Source organism: Hippoglossus stenolepis, chromosome 16, assembly GCF_022539355.2.
Source record: "Hippoglossus stenolepis isolate QCI-W04-F060 chromosome 16, HSTE1.2, whole genome shotgun sequence".
Classification (NCBI taxonomy): Eukaryota; Metazoa; Chordata; class Actinopteri; order Pleuronectiformes; family Pleuronectidae; genus Hippoglossus; species Hippoglossus stenolepis.
Window position 1 is genome coordinate 10,723,304 of NC_061498.1, and position 18,754 is coordinate 10,742,057.

General features: G+C 43.6%; 1 protein-coding gene across 1 annotated transcript; it reads right to left on the reverse strand.

The window, feature by feature from the left end:
* Positions 1–3,074: 3,074 nt before the first annotated feature.
* On the reverse strand, positions 3,075–15,861 carry hs3st3b1a (heparan sulfate (glucosamine) 3-O-sulfotransferase 3B1a). Its single transcript, XM_035181865.2, has 2 exons — positions 15,026–15,861; positions 3,075–4,889 (listed from the first exon to the last, which is right to left on the reverse strand). Exons 1-2 carry the CDS (start codon positions 15,520–15,522, stop codon positions 4,271–4,273), a joined length of 1,116 nt encoding a protein of 371 aa, XP_035037756.1. The 5' UTR covers positions 15,523–15,861; the 3' UTR covers positions 3,075–4,270.
* Positions 15,862–18,754: the final 2,893 nt, after the last annotated feature.

Here is an 18,754-nt window from a genome sequence, read left to right on the forward strand (position 1 = left end):
TAATTACTAAATCAAAAAAATGTGATTAAAAGAGGTCTGAGGACTCTTTACCCATCTGTTTCCGTCCTCGATGAGCTATAAATAAGCCACAGATCGAGAGCATTGGGAACAGGAGCAGCATGAAGACACGATGGAGAGGTTTGATGAATTGATTACGTTCACATCTGAAATGTGAGAGGGCTAGGTTTCAATGGTAAATAGTTCAGTTTTATTTTATCTATTTATTACATTATATTATCACTGCTCCTACTTTAAATATTAATAAGGATTATGATCAAAAGTAAAACATTTAAAAGTGAAATTCTGCTTCTCACTGAATTTGTCATTTGTTCCCAGGCGTCATCATATCTGCAGCAGAAAAATAAAACAGTTGGTGAAATAGGTCGTATTTGGACGTGAGTGCGGCTCCACTGTGTTTGAACAGATGTCTGTGAAATCTGCCTTATTATTTTAAGAGCAACATGTTGAGTGATGATCTGTTCGGGAAAGCTGTTTTCAGATGCTACAGGGAATTCACAGCCAATGAGGAGCTGCTGTACAATAGCAACACATCATAATCTGATTTAGATTTCACTTGACAATCCTGACAAAGGTGTGGGTGAGTTTTGAAAAAAAACTCAACAAAAACCCATCTGTTTCATCTTCACGTATTAATCTCCGCTCGTGTTGTATTTGAAGTTACCTCAAACAAGTTGCTACCACACAGCACGACATGAAGCCCTTCTGCAGGAGGGATTAGATTTGGATTAGCTATGTCAGCACATATATGTCAACTCTACTGCCTCAGATTAATGCTTGCCCTTCCTCTAGGATTAGGATTAGGGTTTGGACAATGCAGGATAAGGGCCAGAGGAAGGCAATTGTCTTATTAACCTCTGAAACACAATTTGCCTTAGAATGATGATCTGTTTTTTGATTTCTTTCCAATTTGATTCCAAGCATTTTACGCCGCAGTGCTTAAAAACAGGAAATACTTTTTAAAAAACCTGTCCGTCCTGTTGGTCACTCCACCAAATCAATCGATTTCCTGTTGTTTAACCTTTGTCTTTGGTTTTTCAACGATGCTGGGCTGATAAAAAATTACTTCCTGATCATTTTCAGAACACACTCCAAACTATAAAAAGTACGGACCCTTGCTCCAGAATAGACTTGACATCCTGTTTTGCTAACATGTGCTGTGCCACCTTGTATTTCTAATTTCATCCCAAGTAGATTTTCTCCAGCTTCCTCCCACAGTCCAAAAACATGCAGATTTATGTTCATTGTTAAGTTTATTGGAGACTACTAATTGTCAGTAGTTTGGTATCTATATGTAGGCCCTGGGATACACTGGCATACTTTGCCTCTCTTCAAATGTCAGCTGGGATTGTCTTCAGCCTCCAGACCCTCAAAGGATAAACGATACAGATAATGGACGGATGATTTTGAAAGAGGACAATATAGTATCATAAAGTATTGATGTCTCGTTTTGCTGTCTAGTTTGGAAGGTATTTCACACTGACGTGCCTCTGTAGGCATGTTGGTACCTGAGATATTTTTAGGCTACAGTCAGTCTGGCACCTTTGCTCATGCCACTTTCTCCTCTTCCTCAGTTCCTCAGTGTCACATAAAGGCTAAATCTAACATCGCATTGTGAGAACCTGACAAAAACCCCTGAATCACTGACTTGACAGGACTGCGCCCTACAACCGAGTCGAAAATAGAGGGAATGAATGACTTGCAATCATTTCTGCGGGCGAAGACCAAACACGTTTAAATCACTCGCCGTGGCTGACATCTTGGCAGAGTACAAAGACTTTTCATTGACACTTTAATGAGGCCACAGTTCATCGTGCTGCCTGCATCTAAACTTCAAATTTGTGTACATCTGTTCGCTAAACTAAACAGTCTGCTCTTGTGTGATGTTTTATTTTCCTTTCGCTTTTATTCAGCAGCTCGATCCCCGAGTGGCAGCTGCCAAGGGGATGTGTGAAGTTGCTAGATGCTCAAGGCTGCCAGGTGCCTATTCTCCTTGTCTTTCCAACCTTCACACAACAACAGCCTCCCTTACAACAGCCCGGAGCGATGTGTGCTAACAGCTATTCCCCTGGCGGGAGCCCAGCAATTACAGCACCCCTCCTCTATCCCTGTAATTGCAAAGGGACTTGCTTCCTGAGCGATCAGGCTGCTGCAGCACTGCAACCAGGGAGACTGGCTTCATCACCTCTGGCAGCTCCAGGTAAATGAGGGTGTTATGCTGGAGAGTGAAATAAAGATTGTTCATTAATAGAGGAGGGTTGATTCATATCTCGCTTGAACCATGACCTTTGCTCCGTGGTTAGCTGTGCTGCATGATGGATGCAACAAGTGGCTCCAGGCAAGTGCACAGACAACTTGTGGTACCTCCATAATATATGACAGAACACGTGAGAAGATATGGAAAATACTAAATGTCTCTGGAATAAAAACAAATATGAAAACACTGTAATTTCTTCAACTGAATCTAACATCATCAGGGATGTAAACATACTGTCACTGCTTCAAGTCCTGGATGAAAACCAGACAAAGCACCTCATGTTTACATCCACATGAGCGTGTTCAAAAAAAAAGATTGTGAAACCTGACCTCCCTTCAAAGTGTTAGGTGTCACCCGGGGACATAAAGGAATGCTGGTGTTTTTCATGATATGCCGCCTCACCACCATATGAGAAACCTGACACTCTGTTTTGTGTTTGTGAGGGTCATGGCAACGAAACCCCCTCACCGGTGGCAGCAGGAGGCTGAGGCAGCTAAACGCCGTGAACCGCCCTGCGCTAATTAGTGCGTTAGTGCAATGATGTGCAAGATGGTCAATTAGACGCAGCACTGCACCTTCGCCCAGAGGGATCCAGAGGTCTATACAGGTGAGCTGGGTAATGCATTAAAGGGTTACACATGTTCAGCCGCTAATAAATTTACAGATTTTCACGCCGGTCAAGGTTGGTAAAGTTTTCACCGCTGTTTGTTTGTTGGTTTGGAGATTTGGTGCAGAGGCCTTGGCGGATGTATGGGCTCTATTCTTATTTACAATACAATAAAGGCAAAGACAACAGATATGATTTTGGTAAAACATTTATTTCCTGCTTCATAAAAAAAAAAAAGAAAAAAAAAAGACATGACTGCACCTTTTAATCAACGTCTCAGTCAAACCTGCTTCAGTCTCATGTTTGTAAAGCAATGAGTACAGAAAAAAATAGTGCCTCTACAACAACAGGGTATGTCGTTATGACATGACGTCTGTTAGAATTGTAAAAAAAAAATTCAAATAGGTTGAATAAAACTCAACCGTATACATGAAACTAAATATTGACAGCAGGTAGGTTGGTTTTAATTCTCTTCAGCTATCACTGAACGTAGAATACAGAAAAAGCATATTTTCTATATGCTATCGTGGATAAGGGCCCCATTAACATGTCTAGGATCAGCAGCCACTACAGTCATTTGATTCATTTTAGGTTTGGAAAGGCCAATAAATGAAGCCTGTGCAGCAGGTTTTTGGAAACAAAGGATGAAACCGGGTCAAAAGTACCATGACAGGAATCTCTATTGGATCCCGATCAACATTCCTCTGTAGAACAGGTATAAATAGTGGTTAAGTCGAAACATTGCACTGGAAATTTACTGTATATCATTATATTAACTTGAAGTTGGCTCAAGGGTCAAACATAAACGTACTGCCATTAATGGATCCGTGTTTTATTGCAGCGCTCGGGAGATCAAGACGGTGCCATCACTCAGGTCTAACTGACATGATTAGGAGCTATTACTGTATTGATCCACCTGGCAAGTGGCACTGGATCAGCTGAGGCCTGTATCGACTAAGTGGGCCCATGGACCTCTGAGGGTCAGGCACATGTTAAGGGGATATTACCAGTTGTTTGTGGAGATGGATCTCTTTCAGGTTAAGGTGAAGCAAAAGCAGCATTTGGGAAAATAACATCAAGCCAAAAGTATGGTTTAAAAAAAAGAAAGGATACTGACCCTGCTCGTAATACCCGTAAAAGACATTGTGCTTTTATAGAAACAAAATATTTGTAATGAGATTTAAAACAGGATGAAAAGTACGATCTTGGATAAACCTGCTTAGGCAGCTTAGTGAGTTAATATTATCGTAACAATAAATTATCATAAAATAGACTTCTGAACTTTTTACATATCCACCAAATACTGTACATACGCTGTATAACACTATCTCCAGACAAAACAAAAACAGACAAGGGACCAGCATGAGACTGTCGTCCTAGTTTTCATCTCAGTCCCAGCCAAAGTCATGACCGGTCATCTGGTAAAATTTCCGATTAAAGGGTTTATAAAAGTCCCGTAGCCTCTGAACCACCTCTGGGTCAATATTCGGATGGGTCCTGCCTTTGGTTTTGCCCAGGCAGTGTGGTTTGCTGTTCCCCTCAGGTCTCTTAAGGCAGGGGAAGCCCTTTGCCGGGTTAAAGTGGAAATGCTTCTCCGTCACCACCATCCTGAGCCCGAGGAAGTCCTGGACGCGAGCCATCTCGCCCGCAGGGTCGCTGATCAGACGCTCTCCGCTCACGAACAGCAGCTGCTCCATCGGGAAGAACTGGATCCAGCGCTCGAGGTGCTTGGCATACATGCCGATTTGAACGGCACTCCACGTGGTGTCAATCAGACCCATTGACATGTTCTTAAAAGTCAGGGTCTCGAAAGAGGGGATGTCCGGCTTCTTGGAGCGGGTCTGGGTGTAGTCTGATATCGCTCGCGTGACAGGGTCCCGCACGACTACGATCAGCTTTGTGTCTTTAGACATAGTGTAAATCCGAGCGGGGACCTCCTTGGTGACATAGTAGCTGGGGGTCTTCTCCATGGTCAACTGGCCATCGGAGGATTTGGGCATCAACTCCCTGCAAAAACACAAAAACACACGGATTTATATTTGCTCTACAGTCACTGCATGGCATGAAAACAACTCTGTCCCATCATGTTCAGTTCTTTGTAGTGACATCACCTTTTAAATCAAGCAACTTTTGAAAGCTTCCATAAAGGACGATGAGGTCAGCATTTACACATTTTTCTCTCCAGATTTAGAAATACTGTCAGGCGGGCGATAGGCAATCATCGTGGAGAAGACAATTCTCGACATCATTACCCGCGTCAGTGTGTGCAGTTAAAGTGACTGAGACTGGTAGGTAGAGCACAAGCGCTATCAATCATGTGCGATTGCGTGTGAGGACAATACACAGTTCATGACATGTTCTAAATACAGACCCTGAAGGAAGACATTCATCTCCGGGTGCTGCATTTAATCTACCCTAATGCCTCAATCCTCTTCCAAACCCTGCACTCCCCACATTGAAATATCCCACACCTTCATTACAGCACACAAAAGATGGTTTAACTCTGAATAGGCAGCACTATGCCTCTTAATGTCATGCCAAGACATATGACTACGGCTGCACTGTTCGCCTCGTAATTGTCAGTAATGTTGTGTAAAATGGGAAGATTTGGAGAGGCGTTGCATTCCTGAGGAGAAAAACGCAAAGCTCAGGAGCCGTGTATTCCCGTAACTGCATATTCTTGTTGACCCTGGATGGCTCTGGTTGATCATAATACAGCCTGTTAACTGCAGCCCCGACTGGATAATGGCTAAAGTGAGCCAAGGGGGATTAGGACTAAGCCAAACACGCTACGGCATTAGAGGCTGCTCGGCTGCCTTGTTGGCTGACTGGGTGGCTGGTGTCTCTGGAGTGAGTAAGTGGGAGAGAAGGAGATAGATACAGCGTGTGGTCACAACGATGAGAGTCAGTGGTAAGTGGTTAATCCATGGAGCAACACAGACGGAAACCAGTTGCTTCTGGACACAGCACATACTCCAGTGTAGCCGAATGCGACCAGTGATGCTAGAAATTAAAATTGAATTTTGTGTTGACACAGACAAAAACGTTAATTTAACTCATGGGAGTAGTTTGAGGGTTTGCTGCATCCGAATGCATTCAAAAGGAAAACACAGGTTACGTAAGGACTTTTTGATTTCACAATCAGATTTTGTTCTGCTTTCACCAAAAACCCTGCGCTTGCATTCAAAAAGCTCCCTACTTGTGCTTATATTTGCTGTGCTCCGACTTCTCCGACTTGGGTGTTTTCTTCTGAGCTTCAATTTATTTGTGCAACAAGTCTATTTAAATACCCACAACCGATAGAATGCCAGCTGTAGTGTTGATAAATGAACCCTCACTCTTGCCGCTCCATGTTCACCAGGGATCTGCTGCACTCCTGCTCCATGGCGGTGTTGTTGTTTTTCCGTCACGCACTCACAGAAGCAGCGTGAGGAGAAGAGCTGAAGCTGGAGCACAGGAAATTTGTCCAAGCAACAACATATCAGTGCAAGCGCCCGGTTTAAGCACAAGTTTAAGCACTTGAGAGCGAGTGCAGGGTTTTGAGTGAAAGCATTTACAAAATCTTGCCTGAAAAAAATTTGTCCTACTCTAAAATACAAAGACCACCCTCTTGAATAAACATAGGAAGAACCCAGTATCCAGTCCCCATTTATGTACCCTACAGAGTTGCATCAAATTATAAACTCTTCCCCAGCTTCGTACACTTCCCTGTTATGAATAATACAGTAGTTGTAACTGGTTGTTATATGTATGTTACAAGACTTCCACCCATCCATAGTTTCCTATATGCAGGAGATTAGGAGAGGAGCTTAGTATCTCGAATGCAAAGGTAGATAAAGCTCATTCTACTATTCCCGAGCCATGATGCAATGTCACGTGTTTACAAGCGTCAGCCCCCCCCCCCAACATACCTCACATTCAAATGTAAATCTTCAATTATTCCAGCACTTGGCTAATAATCTCATGTTTTGATAGCGAGCGCTTGTTCTAAGTCAAAGAGCGGAACAGCAGAGGAGCCGTGACATTAAAGTGATTGCCATAATTTCCATCCATCTGTCGGTGCACGCACAAGGAGCCGCGATATCCCTCTCCAAACACAGCTTTCATCTCACGATTGTAAGTGGTAGAGAGGAGCAGAAAAAGGGTCCGCGAGACTTCACTGTGCAGAACATAAGGAAAAAGCTTAAGTGATTGTGGGCAAAGGAGGCATCACCCATACCTCATTAGTGCCATGCAAACACAGAGGATGTCTGTTTGCTTATGTAGTTTCATCCCCTAATGTCACCTGCTCTTTCTTTCCTTTCCGTGGAGGCTCTAGGTCTTACGCAGTTATTCCACTTTTCTCCCCCTAAGAGCCGCAGCCATCATTGTGTGTAGTGGAAAACCCCCAAACCTAATCAAGGTAATAGGTACGAGAGACACAAACAGCTCTATCAGACCCCCCCCCCCTGCAATCATCATGAGAATCTCTTGGATACACACACAAGCGGAACGCTGGAGGCCTTTCCTGGGGCCCCGAGGGACAAAAAAAACTTACTACCAATCAAACTTTCCACTTAGTCCCCGAGCAAAACAATCTGTGTGAGAAGTGCATGCATTATTCATCTTAGCAGAGATAGAGCGCGGCAGAACATCTCTGAATGAGCGGGGAGTGAGAGAGAGTTGCCTTCGGGGGGGCAGATGTAGCAAGCTTTCACAATTTGTTCTGCTTAATAAACAATGTCGCCTGGAACCAATAGGTTTCAGTGCATCCTCATCTATCAATCAGCCGGGCAGGGGCGTCATCATTCAGCTTCGAGACAACAGAGATAGTGCGCTCTGTGGAGCTGAGTCACAACCTGCTGACTTTTGCCCTCTCATGAATTTTTTGCGTGTTTCTATTTGATCCAGTTAGTTTGGGTTTTCACATTGTAATTTATCTACGCATTGGACTTCAGCGTGTCAATTGTAAGGTATCTGCTAAATGTTTTGAATAAAGTTGATAGAAAGCAGTCGTTTTCGTTTGAATGGAGAAAATGAATGAACCTGTTCACGTTGTAAATTTATTTTTGCCACTTTAATATCATTGTGTTATTACTACGAGGAAAATAAATAAAATAAAATAAATAAAAAGACTACAGGCAATCTTGTGAGCTGCTTCTTTTTTTATCTTCTATTCTCCAGGCTGTCCAAAAATGTGTTTTCACACTTCAAACAAACAGAACCATGACTCGGTTTGATCCGGACTGAGACCTCCTCTTTAGCTCAGAAGGGTTTAAACCTACAATCGGTACATTAAAAGTAAATTTACATTGATGCTCGCACTTGCACATAAACATCCTCTGCCCTCTAACCTCTCCTGCTAAACTCGCAGGAGAACAGCATGGTCGGGGAAGATAACAGCTAGAGGGGGTGGGGTGGGGTGGGGTGGGGTGGGGGAGAAGTGAGGCGGTTAAAAGACAGAGATAAAACAAGAGACGAAGGAGGAGAGGGAGCAAAGAGAGGATTAGATGGAATCAGGAGTGCTGCTGGAAGATGGAGACCGAGTCGGTTGACTCCTCCGACCTTGAAGCCGAAGTGTAACTTTCAGAGTCAGCTGCCGGTTTCGGGAACTTTGTGTGCGCGCATTAGCACAAGATAGATCACGCCTACCACAACCTGCCGACAGATATTACTCCAGGAGAGGCGTGTGTTGTGTCATTTATCAGCTGGGTAGTCAGGTGTGTGTGCGTGAAACTGGCTGCTGGGGAGACGGCATTTAAAATCATTGTTTACATTCGCTGCTATCAGGAGGCAGGTTCAAAGTAGGAATTTACAACAGTGCGTCGTGCGGCTGCTGGATGATGCCCTCAGTTAGAGTTCACCAAAGTGCGGAACAAGCACAGTGCAAGAAAACTCAAGACAAGATTTCTTTTGCTCCCTGAAGTCAGTCTGCTTGACTGACTCTAATTTGGCATCTATATTTGAGCTCCTCAGACCCCTGTGACAAGGGACTGCTCCAGAAGAAAAAAAAACCTGCTCAGGATTATCTAATGATATGAGTAATAATCTCTCGCTGCAGCACTGAGAGGGCTGGAGCTACTGTGGGAATCGTTCCCCTTCGCAAAGACAGGATGAGAGGTGGTGGTATGCAGCCACTTGGAATAATCAGTCCAATTTACCGCGAGACAGAATCCAGACAGACGTCAAAGAGGAGAGCAGCTTCGTGGGAAGGTGTTCTGGGACCATTGCGGCCCAGCTTATCGTCCATGTGAACATCAACGTCATGGTGCTTTACAGTCAGGACCTTCTCGTATGACGCTGAACAACACTCAGTGTCTCAAACGCATTCCTCCACGATGAGCGCAGCCTTTTCACATCCTCCGTTATTACTGTCAGTGTGCAAAACTGAAGGCCACCTGGCTGTCTAATGGTGGCGGGCCCATTCTGAGAGGAGAAGGAGGGGGGGGAACAGTGTTTGAACCATCCTGGCTTCCCTCACACAACTGTCGGCCTTGTATTAACACGTCACAACACTGACAGTCGCTTGTTTACAGCAGCTGAGAGGACTTTTCAATCAGGGCGGAAAAATGTAAACCAGTCACACTGATTGTTGATCACACTCCTGGTCAAAGAGAATATAAAAAGTCCCAAAAAAAGTCATAAGAGTTGAATTAGTGCCTGTTTGGAACTGGCTGTTTGCTTGGCCTGTGGTGATGCTGGCTGCAGCTTTCTTTCTGAAACTGTAAAAGTGATTAGAAAAGACTGGACTGCTGGACTCAGTCCACAGAACCATGAAGCTGCACCACTGCTAAAGAGCTGTTCACACGTTTATTCAAAGTTCCACTCAGTACGCAGAAACCTGAATCAGCTGTCATTACCATTGTCGTGAATGTGCGGTTGTTGTAAACGCGTTGTTGTCATGACTGACTGATTCAAAGTGTATCAACGTTGAACGTATCCTGTATCAGAGTTACACCAAATTTGATGCTGCACTTCCAAGAGCCCGTAACGATACACAACCCAAAAAAGAAGCAGATAAGATAAACTGTGCTTGAGATATCCGAGCCCCAGACAGGCAGACAGAGATTTCTCAAAGAACTAGATAGATCAATACCAGTATGAATGGATACATAGATCTTATTACTATGCTGCTGTGTTAATGCTACTTAATTAGCAGAAAAAACAGGATAAGAGGGATATGAGAGACAACGCTAAGCTAATATGTGCACTGGACTATTATGATGTTGTGATGGGATAACAAAATTCTCTGCATGTGATGTCTATTTCCAAATTGTGCAATGGTTGGTACAATTGGCCGATTCTCTACAGATGCATTATGTTCTGAGGCTGTGTGCAAACCGGGCATAACCATGTGTCTTGAATAATCTGATCACACGTGGGGAGGACTAGGTACAGATATGAAAGCAGCCAAAAGCAGCGTACCCCGGGCCATTATAAAGGAACACCTCAACAGTAGTACGTACTCTTACACACATTACGTCCAAATTACGTAGGACAACTGTGTCCACCATGTCTGAAAGATTTGAAGAGACACAAGTATTAGTAGTGTGTCAAACATCTTGGTTGATTTGGTTTGTCTGGGAACCGCATTGTTTTGATTTCTTCTTCTGTGAATTTCCTGCAAACCAGGAACTGCAAGTGAATTGCTGTCTTCCTCCGCATTTGGTCTTTGCAACAGGAAAATGATGCTAATGTTTATTTGCGCATCGAGCGGCGAAGCGACATCCCATCGCAAACGGTCACTCGAGACACACGTGAAGCTTATTCTAATACTAGGTGTGAACTGACGTATTTAGAGCTGTCCACTTGTGATCGGATCACCCAAGACGCAGGTTGATGCCAGGTTTGACGAGGGGCCTGAGAGGATCGGCGCAAGCAAACAAGACTTCAAAGAAGCAGAAAAAAAGAAATTGATGGCTGAGGCAGATGAAGTTGGTGTGACTAGCTGTCGGGGAGTCTCTGCAGTGGAGACCCAGACGGAGGCAGGAAACAACATTCTCTCTGAAGATGCGACAAGAGAGAGATGAGGAAGTCAACAACTCAGGGGGATATAATGGAGTGAACTTGCTTTGTTTCAGTGTTTCCAAAGTGCTGTAATAAGTGCTGCAGTTTGACAGATTGCCTCAAGCGAAAGCCCAGGGGGTTGTTGCCGCAAATTAAATCTTCAATCTCAGGAGCAGGGGAGGGGAGGTGCACATTACCAGCATTGACAATCTAGTGGACTCATTCGTGGAACGCTAGCGATCAGAGGAGACAATCAGATGAATCCTGGTTTTCTTTTTTTTGCAGGGCAGGAAGTTTTAAAGGAGAAAAGTTTTGGGGAATTTTCTTCAGAAACGACAACCAGCTTAAGTGATGGCTTTCTTTGCCGCATCTCATTCTCAATGCCTGCATGTTTCTCCACATTTTCCTCTGAATGTGCTGACACATTAGTTTAAAGTGGGTGATACCTATATTGAGATCTCTCTCTCTCATCCCCCCCCACGTCCTTGCAAAGAGGTAAAAAGTGTCGAGCAAGCAAAAAGCCACCGGTGGACTCGAACGAACCTTGTCTTGGGAAATGCAACTTTGCACACAGACATTTCTGAAAGTCAACATTCAGGCTAAAGAAGCTTAAGTGAAGAGTTGGAGTCTTTTCTTGGGCCGGTTCCAGTGAATGCTCTTTCCGACGAACTCCTGCTGGGCTTCGTCAAAGGGCACTTTCACCCTTCTGAGCACATTTGCATACAAAGTGAAGGCAGAGAAAACATGTTTCACACTAATTGTCTGCTCCTTTATTGTCAGGGTTAATGCAGACCTCAGGGGTTCTCCAGCATCCCCTTTCACTGAGCTCCATAATACTGTTGCGCTTTCTAAAGACTTGCTTTAAATTTACTGCCCTCTATCTACCGCTGGCCTGCGTCTGAGCAGCCCCGGGGCTCTGAGGAGGATTAGGCCATCTTCCCTGACACCCTCAGTAAGTTAGTAAGAAGGCCGTTAATTGTTCTATACGGAACCTCGAGAGGATTTCAACAATTAAGTCACATCTACCATATATAACTCGGAAGACCTTGACTTGAGCTTGCATTAAATAGATGAGCAGTTAAAGTGTCACATATAAGAGGAAGTTAGAAATATGCTGTTGTCAAAGAGAGGGGGGGCCAGGGAGGAAGCTGTTCCCACGGCTTTTGGGAGTTGCCTCCTGTGCTCTGTGCAAGAAAGTGTGCACAATTGTCTGCCTGCTTCTCTGTCTCTCTCTTTTTTTTCTGCCTGTGTGAGTGAAAACAGGCTGTATTGTGGTGGGCGTCCCGCTGTGCAGGGGCCTCCCCTCTATGTGGGGCTCCATCAGGACGGACACAGCAGACCCCCAGCAGGATGGACACACCAATCACAGCAGATAAATGGTGTGGGCACAACTCAATGCCACCACAGGAAGTGATAAGCCCACCCAGAGGACAGCTCCTCTCCGAGCTACTGCTCACCATTAGTCGGGGGCGATGAAGTGAAACATATGGGCAAACAAATCAATGGAAGTCTTCACCCTACTTGGATCAAGGGGATTTCACGATGGAATCTTTTAACGAGCCTCAGAAAAGGTGCGCCGGGCAGAAAGCGCTCATTTACAGCATGGAGCCGAAAAGTTGGCAACGGATTGCGTGGAAGTATAGTCGCACGTGCGATAAGCTACACTGGATTTCTCCGGGCTCCACTATGCCTTAATGTTCATTAAGGGTTGACTCGATGTCACAGTGCTCTGCTGTATGGGGTCAATCAGTGGCTCAGTGCGCTTCCTGTGACAAGTCAAGCCAAGTTGTTTTAATTAACCAGATCACCTCTCTCGGAGAAGAACCTTCATTATACACGTCTCAGGATGAAACACTTTCCCCACCCTCCCCTGGCTGCGTGTGTGTGTGTGTGTGTGTGTGTGTGTGTGTGTGTGTGTGTGTGTGTGTAGCTGCCACAGTGAACGTCTCAATTAGATTCCACCGCTTCTTCGACTATTTTAATACAATTCAATCACTGGCTTCTTTAAAGATCTTCTTTCATTTCTCATTCTTCACATGCATCGCCTACTCATGTGTAACGTGTGAAATGTAAAAACACTACAAACATTTTGCCAAACAGATATAAAACATCTTCAAGCAGTCTCAATGTGTTTTCGTGGCTCAGTCTGTGGAGATGGACAAAAGGCCGCTCTTCAAAGACCGATCATCTAAAAATGTCCCGAACCTGTCCGGAAATTCTTAAAGGAGCTTAAGCGAGGACGCCTTTGAACAATGCTTCGCTTCCCCTATTGTAGCTTCGCGGAACCAGCTTTGAAACAGTGCGCGGATCCTTTGACATTTCCTGTTAATCCCTCGGCTCAGTCAAATGGACACTTGAAACAGCGGTATCTCTTCTTAACAATGCGGTTGCTCACAAAGTTTCAAAGGATTCAATGCCAAACCACTTGCAGGAACATTTTGGGTACACGAAAGATCAATCGTTTCTCAGAATAAAGTGTGTTTGTGTTTATGGCCAACAAGACGAGCCAGTTGTGTAACTGTGCAGCTGAGTCAATAGTAAAGAGCGTGTATATTGAGAGATGGGTTGTGGTTCAAGGACGACAGTTGCCATGACAGAGAGTACAATAAAAATATTACGTTATGCAGTGATGAAGGTGTGAGCAGCCACACATCACTGATTGCTCCTTTTCACAGCAGTGATGACTTCAGGATTGAAAATAAAAAAAACTAATTACCGTCTAAATCAATTCCCTGGAACTCGTAATCTTTATAATCACACTCCTGGCTGTTAAAATAATAAAAAAACAACAGCATGATGTAACTTGCTGACTGTTCACCACAAACTAAGTGCTGTTTGTTTGGACTGCGTCCAGAATGAACGTCTCAGAAGTTCAGCTCTATGTATCTTTCTTTTCTACCTGGTGTCCCCATCCTTGTCAGGGAGCTACAGAGGGGCCAAGGCCAAAGGACACATGTATAAAAATTCCCGGAACACGCAGAGAAGGTTGGACAAACAAGCAGGAAATCAATCGTGGCTGAGATGAGTTGCCCAAAATGTCGAACTGAAAGTTTTAACCTCAGCAGAAATGTGGTGTACATGATGTTCTGTTTGAGGACTCTGACCTGTGGTGTCACTGACATTAGAGGTTTGATTGCTGCGGTTGGACAAACTTTGAGATGTGCGAGTGGCCTGGGCCTCATCGGCAGTTTGTAACGTATTTACATAAAGTTATCACTTGAGGTCACAGATAACAGCAGTTTCATTTCTATAAATATTGATATACACCAACATACAGTGTGTTTTTCAGAATTATGTTTATATTTCATAGGCTATGCTTCACTCTTGTTTTATTGTTTAAGTAACCTCAGACTTTAACTTGTGAAAAATTAATAATCAATGAAACCAACAACAAACTGTAAACCTCTTTAGTCTCAGGTTAATAAAGACACTAACATGGTCGAATAAAAGTTTATTATCAGACTATGATTAACATAAACTCACATCACACATCAATCTTTTTACTATTTTATGATATAATATATATGATTTATTTTCTTAAAACTTAAAACAATCTACCTCCATGGTGATGTTAGTTACTTATCTTTGTAAAAATATTTTTCACAAATTGCAACGAACATTATCATGTTATTTAATCTATATAACATTTCTATAGGCAACTTGATGGAAAGTCTGTTCATTTAGCTGCGTATCACAGCTTTTCTTTCTACTGCTGCAGATCGATGTTATAAATCAATTACACTAAAGGTGACTTATAGTTCTTCAGGACAACAAAGTCACTATCTGAAATGTGGGTTATAAAATGTTGCCTTGATGATCACAGCCAGTTGTTATACAGACAAATAGATTACTTTTTATCTTGCCTATTAGATTTATTCCAGCCTATAGCATGTGGGTTTTGGTTTAAACATACGATCCAAAGCATAAAAGTAGCTTGAACTGAGAGGAAGTAAACACAAATAAAGAGTATATGTGTGTTTTATTCTGGACAGTCGAGCACAGCCAGAAGTCATGTCTCCAAACGGCCTTCAAATCTGTGCGTAATTGTGCGAGGCACGGTTCAACGAGAAATTGCACAGGCATTAAGTATGGCTGGTAAACCTCCCCTTCTCTCTGTCTCTCGTACAAGTTTTTAAACGTGGCTCAGTGTGATGTACCTGTACCACTCCAGCCCTTTGTCGTAGTTGCGGTCGAAGAAGTGCGGCTCGGCTCCCACCGCGCGGATGTCAGGATGCAGGCGCAGGAACTCCAGCAGCGCCCGGGTCCCTCCTTTCTTCACCCCGATGATGATCGCCTGGGGCAACTTTTTACTTTCCGACTCATTGAGGAAACCCGACATGGCATTATCATCCAACGCCTTCGCCTCGCCTCTCATCTCATCCCACTCCTCTCCTCTGCTGTCCAAATCGTTCTCGTTATTCAGCAAGTCCCTGGACGCCCCTAAGGAAGACTCCTGGTTGTCAACTTCTGCGTCGCTTTCGCGCCCGCTGCTCACCGAGCCGTACGCCAGGTTCGGCATCGTGGAGCAGTAGCCGACACAGCAATAAATCATGTAGACCCAGAGCGACAGCATGATGCAGAATACGAAGAGTTTGTTCTTCACGTGGGGTGATGGCACAACATGTAGGCTGTGTAGAATCGGACTATATTCCATAGGACCGCCGTGGAAAAGTTAGATCCCAGTTAACAGGCATGTTGGCACCGGCGCCTCACTCCTGTGCCATGGCTCAGATACTGGACTCTCGGTGCGTAATTTCCCCCAAAAGGCAATTTAGCAAATGCCCAAATGACGCGAGTTCACCTCCTGCCTCACTTCCAGTTCTGCTTGAAGAATGAGTTGAGTAGTTTTAATTCTGAACAAACAAAAAAAAAAACTAAATCTGAAGAATATAGAAGAGGAGAAAATATCACAAAACAGTGGATGGAAATATCGCAGGGCGAGCGACGTGCGCGTCAGGGACTGAGTGGTCTCCCATCACTTGCTCCCAGTGTGTGCGCTCCCTCTCACAGCGGCACCAAGTTATCTACAGCAGGCAACAGCGTCAAGACAGACAGGCTGTGGGAAAACTGACTTCCGGTAGATCCTTTCAACTTAAAATAGTGTCGAGAAGGTTGAAAAGACGCATGACAAATTGTACCCAAGTGAGCGATCTTGGATTTGACAGCACTTTTCACCACCACCATTAAAACACTGAATGAGGGATAACGTATTGAAGAGTGGTGCTACATAGACCTACATCACCACAGGAGAGATATATAAATAAGAATATATGCACAATAAATCTATTTCCTGTTCGTTATTCCTTCAATTTGTTTGCAGTCTTTACATATTTTAGGACAATATGAGGTATAAAATACAGTGTTTTCATATCCATGTCATTTAGGAGCATGATTTCTGTGTAAAATTTCTCAATAAACTTAGTATAGTTGAATCTAACTGCTACTAATCACCAATATTAAGTTAATCTTGAAATATGTGCTCCATCAATACAATCAGGGAAAACCTTTTTTTTCTCTGTTGTAAAAAAACACTATTTTAGTTGCTTTAAGTTTTATTTGAAAGTTGTATTTTAATGCCTTCCCTTGTCGACTGCTGACTGCCGGTGGACGCGAGCATTTCCTCCAGACTGAACAGATCACAGCCCCTGATGTTGAACAGCAGATGGCATTACAATCTGAGTCCTTGTCAGGGGTCAGATTTATGTTATGTTCAAGTTCAGTTTATAGTGAACTATCCGTGCTCCACAGGCTGTTTCACATCAACATGCAACTCGTTAAAAGCCCCAGTTAGTTTTCTCTGTGTTGAACAAGCTGTATGTTTCGTTGTTTGGGGGGGGGGATTTGGATCACATGTTTCCATTGAAAGCTTTGGAAATAAGAACCAAACCTTGACAACTTTTAACAATTCCTGATTCTTGGTTTTATGAAAATATCAAGGCCAAGAATCAAAGTATCTGGATGATACCCGATGATGCACTATTTCTCCGTGCCGTTTTGAAATAACCTCTAATGTTTTAACCTGTTCTGCAAAAAGCAAACAACAAAATTAAAACAACAGGTATATTGAAACTTTATAACCCCCCCTGAGCAGACAAACAAGTGACACACGTGAAAATATGTGTCACGGGTCAGCTGTTCCTCTAACAACTTCGCGCAAACGGTCGAGTGACTCAGAGTTAATTGGCCTCATAATCCGACCTAATAGCCCCTGTAATCATTCCAAACAATGTGAACACGCAGTTTTACATAAACAAATGTTATCAGCACATTCAGTGGACCAATAAAAGTTAATAATTTCCTCCGAAGGGGCCGTGGTGGTGCAGCCACGGCACACTGCGGTCACGGCGGAAATGTGTGACTGTGAATCCTGAGATGCCACTTGAAGTTTGGTTCGTGTCCAATGTGTGTGTTAGCACCTCCTCTCGGTGCAGGGTCAAAGGCCCGCAGTCCCACTGCACCCCTGAGCTAGCAGAGGATTAGCGGGATTACCCCAGAGCTGTCATGTCAGTCAGAGTTTCAGCAGAGACAACCCTGCCCCCTTCATCTAAGCCCCTTATCTCATCTCTCAGACACTGCTGTATATGATATATGTGTGTGTGCATGTGTGTGCATGTGTGTGTGCGTGTGTGTGTGTGTGTGTTTTCTAATCCTAATAGTTGTATTTTCACAGTGTATGAGCACATGATAACCTGTGTGGAAAAAACGTGTGCATGAAGAGCTACAAAGGTTGTTTGCTCTTTCCGGTCTGTGTGCAGAGCATGTTTGTCTCACTGTGGACTAACTGTGTGGGTGTTAACTTTGATATACTTACACTGCAGGCAAATGGAAGAATATATGGAGAGAGAGTTATTACCTCACCAAGGAGGTTCTGTTTTCGTTTGTTTGTCTTTTAGCAGGATTAAGCAAAAACTACAACGCAGATCACCACAAAACGGATCTGGATCAAGTGGAAAATCCAGGAATTCTTTTCTTCAGGTTCTTAAACCTGTTAAGTGATTTCTCAGAGAATAATTCATGGTTCTCCATAAAAACAATAAGGCACAGATAGGAGACACTGATCTTAAATGTGGTTTTATAAGGAGACCGTTGGGCCTTGGTGGATTTACATATGCTCTACTGAGTGTCTAGTCTATAAATATAAGGACATAACTTCACATCTGCTTAGAAAAAGGTCCAATTTGTTTGTCTATATTTGTCTTTTTAAGTATTAGTCAGAACCAGAGTTTTCTTTTTTTTTATTTGCTGACAAATCCAGTCAGTTGAGGTCAAGTGTAAACACACTGGGACTGTTCTGGAGCACGGCCATGACTGGACAGTGGTATGAACAAGTCATTTCCCCTGAACAGATGAAACAGTTTTATGTCTGGAAATGTTGTCGCTGACACAAGGACTTTGAATGTTAATTTTGGAGGAAATAACAAGTGGGCAAAATGTGTATCCAGTCTTTTAATTTGTTTTTATCCTGAGGATGCACACACTCCAAAAGAAAACACACACACACACACACACACACACACACACACACACACACACACACACACACACACACACACACACACACACAAACATGCAAAAGTCAGTTTTGTAAATGTTTAAGAGTGTGTGCTGATTTGCTCCATCTGTTATACTTCATGACGCATGGAGACAATCAAACTTAATTTGCACACACACACACACGCAAGCACACACACACACACACACACACACACACACACACACACACACACACACACACACACACACACACACACACACACACAAACGCTTTTGTGCAGCTATGGTTATAAGAACTTTGTATTGACTTGAATTCATTGTAGAGAGCCGGACCAAAACCATTTTTTTTTGCCTAATCAGGACTGGGCTTTGCTCCCCATGAAGTCTACAGG

Excerpts from the sequence above, each read along its gene's own strand:
- hs3st3b1a (XM_035181865.2), bottom strand. The coding sequence starts at position 15,522 with ATGGAATATAGTCCGATTCTACACAGCCTACATGTTGTGCCATCACCC. Across the intron at positions 4,890-15,025 it reads AAAGGGCTGGAGTGGTACAG|GGAGTTGATGCCCAAATCCT; the intron begins GTACATCACACT and ends GTGTTTTTGCAG.